The 10,386-nt window shown below is 44.7% G+C and overlaps 1 protein-coding gene across 2 annotated transcripts; it reads left to right on the forward strand.

Moving 5' to 3' along the window:
* The first annotated feature begins 659 nt into the window (after positions 1 to 659).
* On the forward strand, positions 660 to 7,318 carry LOC132883105 (uncharacterized). 2 transcript variants are annotated; one of them, XM_060916307.1, is made up of 2 exons: positions 660 to 6,160; positions 7,119 to 7,318. In XM_060916307.1, exon 1 carries the CDS (start codon positions 765 to 767, stop codon positions 5,910 to 5,912), a length of 5,148 nt encoding a protein of 1,715 aa, XP_060772290.1. In that variant the 5' UTR covers positions 660 to 764; the 3' UTR covers positions 5,913 to 6,160; positions 7,119 to 7,318. The 2 variants fall into 2 exon arrangements, with proteins under 2 accessions (XP_060772290.1, XP_060772289.1); XM_060916306.1 differs by lacking the exon at positions 7,119 to 7,318 and adding an exon at positions 6,456 to 6,554.
* The last annotated feature ends 3,068 nt before the right edge of the window (positions 7,319 to 10,386 follow it).

Consider the following 10,386-nt stretch of genomic DNA (forward strand, 5'->3'; position numbering starts at 1 on the left):
AGCTTGAAGTTTTAAGTGCCGAAAAAACAGCCGCAGCCGCAGCTGCCAAGGCAGAAGCATTAGCTACAGCCCTCACATGTGAAAATGGATCTAACAGCGAATTGGATGTAAAACACACCCCACACGACAGTCTTCAGCGAACGAGTGAATATGTTCGAGAGCAAGCAGGCTTATGGGCAGACATTCATGCAGATCCAGCCACAGGGACTGAGAACCCATGCCTACCACCAGTGCCATCAGAGTTGCATGGTATAGATATGGATAGAGACCTTTCCCTAAGCAGGTCACACTCGCCCCCCTCTGGGGCCAATGCACGCCCCACCAAGCCATTTTCGGAGCAGCCCTCCGATGGCGACACACATCATAATAAGCCATACTCAGGGCTCCTCTCCGATGCTGATACATATGTTCCCATTCGTCACGCTGTCAACGCAGACAAATACGTTACTCACACTACTGCAAACACCTGCAAGCCTTCAGCTATCACAGAACATCCAGGCCAAAGACAACAAAGGCATGAGGCTTATTTCGGCCATGTCAAGCCACCTGACAAAGACATTTACTTACCTGCCCCAAGGCCAGTCAGACATTCTGGCACGACACAGCCACAGACTCCAGTGCGACCACCGCAACTTCTCACTAATGTTGAGTCACAAGCACTTCCATCAGCCACACAACCCCAGCTTCCTGCTTTTAACCCGGCTCCAGCTGATTATGGAAACATTAACAGCCCCTCTCAGTCACACACAGACAACAATAACAACATGTCTGATTTTGTCAAATTTATGGCACGCAGAGAAATCATTGCAACGGGCTTATTGCAGTTTGACGACAGGCCAGAAAATTATAGGGCCTGGAAGGCATCATTCTTAAACACCACAACCAGCCTCAACCTCTCAGCCAAGGAGGAGATGGATCTCCTAGTCAAATGGCTAGGCAAGGAATCGGGTGAACAGGCGAAACGCATAAGAGGTGTACATGCCTATAACCCTGCGAGAGGCCTAGATATGATTTGGCAGAGGCTTGACGAGTGCTTTGGAGCACCTGAAGTCATTGAAAGTGCGCTTCTAAAAAAAGTGGACAGCTTTCCAAAGATCTCCAACAGAGACTGGAAAAAACTGAGAGAGTTAGGCGACCTGTTAATGGAGCTCCAAGCAGCCAAATTAGAAGGAGTGCTCTCGGGACTAGCCTGCCTGGATACAGCTCGGGGAATAGCTAACATTGTCCACAAACTGCCCTTTACAATGCAAGAGAGGTGGATGGTGCTAGGCTACACGTTTAAAAAGCAGCATGGGGTCTCTTTTCCCCCCTTCTCTGTCCTTGTGGACTTTATATCTGAACAGGCGAAGATGCGCAATGACCCCAGCTTTTCGCTTCCTCACTATGCTGACCATGCAAAATCAGATCACCTCAAAAACACAAACAGAATGTCAGTTGCAGTCCACAAAACAGATGTCTCCCCACAAAAGACAGACACAACCAGAGCTCACATTGACCCAGCAAAGCATTGCCCAATCCATAAGAAGCCACACCCCATACACAAGTGTCGTAGCTTTCGAGATAAGTCTCTAGAAGACAGAAAGGCCCTTCTAAAGCTGAACGGTATTTGTTTCAAATGCTTAGCATCCACCACACATCTAGCCAGGGACTGTGACAAAGAGATAAAATGCATTGAATGTGGCAGCGAGAGACACCACTCTGCATTACACCCAGGACCTACACCTGAGTTCTCAAAGGCCCTCACCCCTGCTGACGCCCATGGCGGGGAGGGAAGTGACTCTAACAAAGAAGACCTGTCGGCCCTCTGCACTGAAGTTTGTGGAACCCAACTCAGCGGTAAAAGTTGTTCTAAGATTTGCCTGGTGAAAGTATTCCCATCCGGTCAACAAGATAAAGCAGTCAAAGTCTATGCTGTCATCGATGACCAGAGCAATCGTTCGTTGGTGAAGCCAGAGTTCTTCGATGTTTTCGACGTATCTTGCCAAAGCTTACCTTACCGTCTGAAAACCTGTGCAGGCGTAGCAGAGGCAAGTGGGAGACGAGCGTGCGGCTTCCAAATAAGCTCCATGGATGGACACGTCACTCTGCCCCTCCCAACCTTGATAGAGTGCAATAACATCCCCGACAACCGCTCAGAGATCCCCACACCACAAGCTGCTCATCACCACTCTCACCTAAGGCCTATAGCGGGACAAATCCCAGAGCTCGATCATGATGCCCAAATAATGATGCTTCTCGGCAGAGACATAATAAGAGTACATAAAGTGAGAAGACAAATAAATGGATCGCATGACGCCCCCTACGCTCAGAAGCTAGACCTCGGCTGGGTCCTAGTGGGTAACGTCTGCCTGGGAAGAGTCCATAAACCACCAAGTGTCAACGTCTTCTTCACAAACACTCTGGACAATGGCAGGCAATCACTCTTTGAACCATGCCCCAACACGCTCCTTGTTAAAGAGAGCGTCTGTAACACAAGCCCTCCGAATGCACCCACTCGTGTCCCAGAAAAGAAAGTGTCACAAGACATGAGTAGACCACACCTCGGAGATGACATTTTTCAGAGAACAGACCATGATGAGAAGTTAGCTCATTCCTTTGAAGACACGACTTTCCTCCACATCATGAAAGAAGGTGTTTACAAAGACGAAGAAAGCAGCTGGGTGGCTCCCCTCCCCTTCAAGCCACAGAGAAGGCGCCTACCCAATAACAAAGGACAGACCTTGAACCGTTTTAAGTCATTAGAAAAGTCCTTCTCCAGAAAACCTGATATGAAAGACCACTTTTTTGGCTTCATGGAGAAGATACTGGAGCAAGGTCATGCGGAAGTGGCCCCTCCTCTTAAGGAACATGAGGAGTGTTGGTACTTACCTCTTTTCGGGGTTTACCACCCAAAGAAGCCGGGCCAGATCAGGGTGGTCTTTGATTCAAGCTGTCAACATGATGGGGTCTCTCTCAATGACGTGCTCCTGACCGGCCCTGACCTCAACAATAGTCTCCTTGGAGTACTCATCCGCTTTAGGAGAGAGGCGATAGCCATCACCACAGACATACAGCAGATGTTTCACTGCTTCGTCGTCAGACCACAAGACAGGAACTTCCTCCGCTTCTTCTGGTATCGAGACAATGACGAAAGCAAGGGAGTCATCGAGTTCAGGATGAAGGTCCATGTCTTCGGCAATAGCCCCTCCCCCTCTGTAGCAATCTATGGCCTCAGACAAGCAGCTAAGGAAGGAGAAGCTGAGTACGGTGAAGACGCTCGTGAATTTGTGGAGAGAGACTTTTACATAGACGATGGTCTAAAATCGTTGCCCTCAGCTGCAGTCGCCATTGACCTCCTTAAAAGAACGCAGGAGATGCTGGCCTGCTCAAATCTACGGCTTCACAAGATCACCTCGAACAGTGAGGAAGTCATGAAAGCCTTCCCTACAGAAGACCACGCTAGTGGGCTAAGAGACTTGAACCTAGGTCAGGACACATTGCCAGTTCAACGCACGCTTGGCGTTACCTGGGACCTCAAGAGCGACACGTTCACCTTCCAGGTTTCGGGTGATAAAAAACCATTCACTCGCCGTGGAGTGTTGTCCACCATAAATGGTTTGTACGACCCACTTGGATTTGCTGCCCCAGTTGTCATTCGAGGCAAGGCTTTGCTTAGAGACCTTACAGCAGACACCCGAGACTGGGACGCGCCCTTACCTAGCGACAAACAGGTGCTGTGGGACCAGTGGAGAGATTCTTTGCAAGGGCTTCAAGCTCTGAAAATCCCAAGGCCTTATACCCAGACCTCCCCCTCTGCAGCCTTACACCGAGAACTCTGTGTTTTCTCAGACGCGTCCATCTTAGCTATAGGGGCAGTAGCCTATCTAAGAGTTACGGACCAAGGTGGGGGCCTCCACGTAGGCTTCATTCTCGGCAAAGCTAAACTTGCCCCACGTCCAGATTTAACTATTCCCCGCCTCGAGCTTTGCGCTGCCGTCTTAGCTGTGGACATAGCAGAGACCATCAAGGCAGAGATGGACATCCCTGTTGATAAGGTGACCTTCTTCACAGACAGTAAAATTGTCCTCGGATACATCAACAATGAAAAACGTAGGTTCTATGTGTTTGTGAACAACAGAGTCCAGAGAATCAGAAGAAGTTCAGAGCCTCAACAATGGCGTTACGTGGCTAGCAACCAGAACCCAGCCGACCTAGCAACAAGGTCTGTGCCTGCCGCTCGCCTCAAAGACACCACGTGGCTCACAGGGCCCTCATTCTTAACACGCTCAGAGCAGTCAACTTACAGTGCAGACAACTTCGACCTAGTGAACCCAGATGAGGATGCAGATGTGCGCCCCGAAGTTACTGCACTCAGCACCACTGCCGAGGAGCACCACCTCGACACACAGCGCTTTGAGCGCTTTTCCACCTTAAAGGCCCTGTTTCGAAGTGTGGCGAGCCTCATACACATTGCTAGCTCATTCAAAAGAGACCCACTCAAAGAGCCGGGGGACTGTAAAGGCTGGCACTATTGCGCTGAATCCCATAACACAGACAACCTCTCAAAGGCCAAGAATGTTATCATCAAAGCTGTACAGGAAGAGGCCTATCAAGAAGAACTTCAGTGCATCAGAAACAAGAAAAACATTCCAAAAGACAGCCCTTTACTTACCTTGAATCCTGTGATGGGAGAAGACGGGATCTTGAGAGTTGGAGGCCGCATTTCCCAGGCAAACATCAGTCCGGGAGAAAAGAATCCCATCATAATCCCTGGGAGACACCACCTGGCCGTCCTTATCGTGAGACATTATCATGAACAGTGTCAACATCAAGGACGTCATCTGACTGAAGGTGCTGTGCGTGTAGCGGGCTACTGGATTGTAGGAGCCAAAAGATGTGTGAGCTCGCTCATCTTCAAGTGTGTGACATGTAGGAGGCTCAGAGGAAAATGTGAAGTGCAGAAAATGGCGGACTTGCCTTCAGACAGAGTCAGTATGGAGCCACCCTTTACATATGTGGGGGTTGATGTGTTTGGCCCCTGGACTGTCTCTACCCGACGCACTAGAGGTGGCCATGCCAACGACAAGAGGTGGGCAGTACTATTCACCTGCCTAAGCGTTAGAGCGATCCACATAGAAATAATAGAAAGCATGGACACCTCCTCTTTCATAAACGCTGTGAGACGCTTCATTGCCATTCGTGGCCCAGTGAAACAGATGCGTTCCGATCGCGGAACAAACTTTGTTGGAGCATGCAAAGAACTGAACATCTCCTCCAACTTGGATGAGAGCAAAGTATCCCAGTTTCTCGCAGACCAAGGATGCAAGTGGACCTTTAATCCACCCCACGCCTCACACATGGGCGGAGCATGGGAACGGATGATAGGAGTCACCCGCAGCATCTTGGACTCTATGATGCTTCAAATAGGCCCCTCCAGAATAACCCATGAAGTTCTTGCTACGTTCATGGCTGAGGCCTCTGCCATTGTGAACTCAAGGCCCCTAATACCCGTCTCCACTGATCCGGATGACCCCTCAGTTCTGGCACCCACCTCGCTGCTGACGCAGAAGCTCGGTCCGACCCCTGTCCCTTCAGGTGAATTTCGGGGCAAAGACCTCTTCAGACGTCAATGGAAGCAGGTGCAGAGTTTAGCGAGCACCTTCTGGGACAGATGGCGGAAACAATACCTGTCTACCCTCCAGCCGAGGAGGAAGTGGCAGGCCGACAAGCAGAACATCACAGTGGGGACTGTGGTCCTCATGAAAGACTGTCAATCCAAGCGAAATGACTGGCCACTTGCACGCATCACCAAGGTGTTTCCAAGTGAAGACGGAAGGGTCCGCAAGGTGGAAGTGAAGGTCGCTGACAAAGAAGGGGTGAAACTGTTCCTACGCCCTATAACCCAAGTCATTACACTCCTTCCCTCTGAATAGCTTCAGAACTGTGTTATTTGTTATGTTAACTGTTATATAGTGGTATCCTAGGGACACCAGACGGGGAGTGTTCTGTCTCTCTAGCACTGTAACGTGTTCTGTCGCTTTAAGAGCGATATGTTTACTGATGACATCAGTATCTTAGCAACAACATTAGGAAGTCAAATCAGAGAAGTTCATGTGAGAAAATAATCTGCTGACACATCAAACTTAATCCTTCACATTCCTTGTCTTTGGATGTACTGTCGGTAGGTTATGATGTTAAAGGAAGTTTTATGTTGTATTTTTTATGAATATTTGTTTAATTTGCGTAGATGGGACATCATATTTTTACGAGCTGATATTACATGTGTTACACTGATTCTTGATGTAGGCCCCAGGACGAGGTAATCCGTTGTCAGATGTTAAAAATACTTCCATGTTGATAAAGAATATATGTATTGCTGTTAAAAAGAAATAAGAGTTAATGGACTTTAAAACTGTTATTGGATTTCATATGTATTTTGTTACAGAAGAATACAATCCATGTTTGTATCTTTGTAGTTTTACCCAACTTCACTCATCATTAAACGAAGTTCAAGAAATCTTCAGCGTGGTGATTGGAGGAGGAGTTATCTGTCTGCCAGCTTATGCAGGGCGTGTAAGGGTGGCAGAATATAAATAGACCTGCAGTAAGGCCCGGGTTAGGTAAAAGACATGGCAACTTTTACTAACGCGTTAATGTTAATTAAATGTTAGAAATCTCGCGTTAATCAAATTAACATTTAACATTTATTATTAACATTTAACATTAACATTTATTCACGTTAATCCCTGCCTTTAGCACAGTGTAATAGAATTCACATACATCACTTAATTGTTCTGTCACCTCCAATTAAAGTGATGTTCAAAGTGTATGCTATGAGACATGCAACGGTCACTGATTGTATGCCACTGAATGTGAATGTAGCCTATACCAAGATAACGGTATGATTCGCATCGTCCGCAGTGCCTGCGCCACAATGAGTGTCTATTTGAGTTACATGGGTTTTGAAAACAAAAAAACACCTTTAGTGCTCTAATGTGTACATTTTTTCGGGGACACCCTGTATTTGAGGAAATGTCTTCCTCTCTTAGTAGGCCCAATATTCCTAGCCACATGCAACCAGAAATAAAACATGTGCACATATTTTCCACAATAGGATTTTAATGACAAATGTATTCTAGCAGGGTGCCAGGGAACAACAGGAGGCCCCCAGTCCATCCCACCCGAGCAGGAAGAGGACCCCCAGCCGAGCGGATCCAGCGTCACTGTCACCTGCCCCCCTTCTCCACCGCCTGCCCCTGTCGCCGGGTCCACAGGCCGGGTGCTGACGCGTGCGGTCCTTGAGTCGCAGGGTGAAATTTTAAAGGGGATAGAGGCGATTAACGACAACCTCGAGGGAATCCGCGAGGAATTGAAGGAACTGAATAACACATTAAAAGAATATCTTAAAAAATGAATGGTGTCCCGTGTCCCATCTGTCCTTACCTTTTCATATTATGGCTATTAAGCGCTGCCGGGTTTGTATGCCATGTCGCTGTGGCACCTCGTTGTGAGGCCCAGGGTCTGGGTCCTCCGGCAGGTCTCGCGCCATTATTGGCACGCCGTGCCACTGCGCCACATTGTGTAACACGCCGCACACCGCGGTTGTGTCTGATTTGTACGCACTTGGAAATCGTTTCATATATTGATCTTGGTAATTATGTGATAAGGCTACCCCACGCAACATCAACTAATAATATTTCAGTCTGACACCTCGCGGCAAATGCGCGAGGAAGATCTATTAAGCTAGCTGCAATGCATGGTCCTGCATGTGCATTCTTTAATTTAATTAATTAACCAATAGTCAATGGGAATAATATTGAAATGATATTGCTGGGGTTTCTCATTTCCCGTAATTACAATATGGAAGGGATGGTTGATGGATCTGTTGGCATTTACCCAACAGTCTCGCATTATGTGTCTCGACAATGTCGTATGACTGACATACATTTCAATTCACGCATCCTGATGTTCCGATGCATTTTTGGATGCCTCTTATCGCCATGTCATGACTCTTGACCGAGTAGGCCTAAATTTAGTTGCGTTGCTCTGCCTCTAAGTGTCGCCAAGTACCAAGATGCACCAGAAATGTGCGTACGCCAGCCATGAGGTTTGCGTAGAGTACCGCACTTTTCCACGCCAAGTCAATCTTTGTACATACGAATGTTTGCGCAGAAAGTGACGTACGTAGCTTTTTTGTGCGTACGCAAGCTTTGTACATGAGGCCCCAGGTCTGCAAGCAAGCTAACATGAATATTAAAAGACAAGTTTTTCTTTTTTAAAACATTTACAGAGGTTTGCAAGCAAGTTAGCTGGAATAGAATAGGTTAACTATGTTATTAGACTAGCTTGTGCTATTAGTAGATTAGCCCAAATTAACAAACAGTAAAGCAAGAATATTCAGCAAAACAAGGCTAATAGAGCGATGGCTACAATTATCGACATCTTAACGATTTTTTGGCCGTTGCAAAAGTAGAAAAGACTTTCAATACGTAAATTGTGCCTGAATAATTACCCAAACTTCCACTGGAAAAAAAAAATGAGTTGATTCCTGATTACTTAGCGTATCAGATCACATGACACCATTCCACAATTATCGCCACCTTTGTCCACAATTATCGACACGCAGATGATTGTTTATTTAAATAAATAATGGGTATGTGGTATTAAGTTAACAAAACATAGTTTTTATTTAAAATGTGTTTTCCATAGACTTATATTTAGTCCAAAATATCTTTTATATAAATATACGGATGTCGGTGTTTACGTAAATGAGGAAGTAATTCTAATGTTCGTAAACAAATGAACTGATAATGTTTAACCTGCATCAGAAAATCTTTTTGTTCCGCTTTCTCAGTATTTTCGTAGATCACATTTTGTTCATCATTCGTTGTTGTTTGTATTAATTTCTAGTTTTGTCGTTTACCGATAAATGTCAACAAGAAATTGAGATTGTAACCACATGAACATCCAGGTCAAAGGTCGCATGTCATTCCTCGAACCCAAATATAAAATGTCTCCTGATATTGTAATATGTGGTAGAGATTTACAACAAACTGCAAAAACAAAATTCTGAACGGAATCGAAAAATCTGAATATTTCAAGCATGTCATTTTTTATATGTTCGGAATTTAATTCTGCTCTAATTCTATTTATTGCAATCGGATTCCAAATACTCTATAAACATTCCATTCTGTTATGAATCAGAAAAAAATTATTATAAATCACAGCACTTTTATTTTTTTAAAGTACTTCATTGTTCTACTTCAGCAATGTTACACAAAGATCAATCCATAACAGTTGTAAATGTCCCTTAATCCCACAGGGTGTCGATAATGGTGCACACCGTTAGTGGAAAGCGATCACTATTATCGACACCTCACGTGAGTGACTTCTCAAACGCGCGTTTAGATACAAAATGGCGGCTGTCGAATGAAAGAGTGAGAAACAAAGTAGGTTTCGATGAGGAGATCATGAAATATCGGTGAATTTGATGAGTAAAAACATGTCCATGATCTTTCCACCATGCTTACCTGCGATGATAATGTCCGGGTTTTCCAAAAAATTGCTGATCGTACGAAAAAAATTTTCCATCTTGGGTAACGAGCTGTGTCATCAGACAACAAGATCAAAGGGCTAGGCGGGTCTTCCGGTTGATTAATTAACCAATAATAACTGTTGGAACTGAAACTCAGCTTTGTAAAATTGTTTTTTATTGGTAAATCTGAAAAGGCGTCGATAATTATGGACTGTTGATAATTGTAGCCACCGCTCTACTTGCATTAAAACTGGGCAAAATTTGGTCACATTTAGGTCATATGGGTGTATTTATCTCATATTTCTTATTAGAAGATCATTAGAACTCAAATTATTTAGCTTACTTTTAGATGCTTTTACTCATTTCACAAGCTTTAAATTGTTTTATTCTATTGGCTAGAAAGAAGCAAAATGGTCTGCCAATCCCAATGCAATAAGGAAATTTAAAGCTTGTGAAATGAGTAAAAGTGTCAAAGTAAGCTAAATAATCAAATATTTGAGTTCTAATGATCTTCTAATAAGAAATATGAGATAAATACACCCATATTAAAGATATTTTCTCTTAACAAGATATCATATTTTGCAGTGTTGTTATTAAAAACATGATTGAAATTTGCTTTCTTAGCAAGCTAGGTCATATGAAAATTAGAAGCCATGTTTAGTAGAAAACAATGAAAAACGGACCATTTTTTTGTGTGCGTTTAAACAAAACCCTGCACTGCAAAAAATGGCCTTTCAAAAATAAGAAATAAAAGATTAAAACAAAGCATATTTGCTTGAATCACGTGAAAAAAATCTGCCAATGGAACTAGTCAAATTTGACTTGGTAAGATTTCTTAAAGTAAGATGAAAAATCTAACCTGTTTTTAGATG

Source organism: Neoarius graeffei, chromosome 3, assembly GCF_027579695.1.
Source record: "Neoarius graeffei isolate fNeoGra1 chromosome 3, fNeoGra1.pri, whole genome shotgun sequence".
Lineage (NCBI taxonomy): Eukaryota > Metazoa > Chordata > Actinopteri > Siluriformes > Ariidae > Neoarius > Neoarius graeffei.

Coding starts and splice junctions, on each gene's coding strand:
- LOC132883105 (XM_060916307.1), top strand. CDS start 765: ATGTCTGATTTTGTCAAATTTATGGCACGCAGAGAAATCATTGCAACG.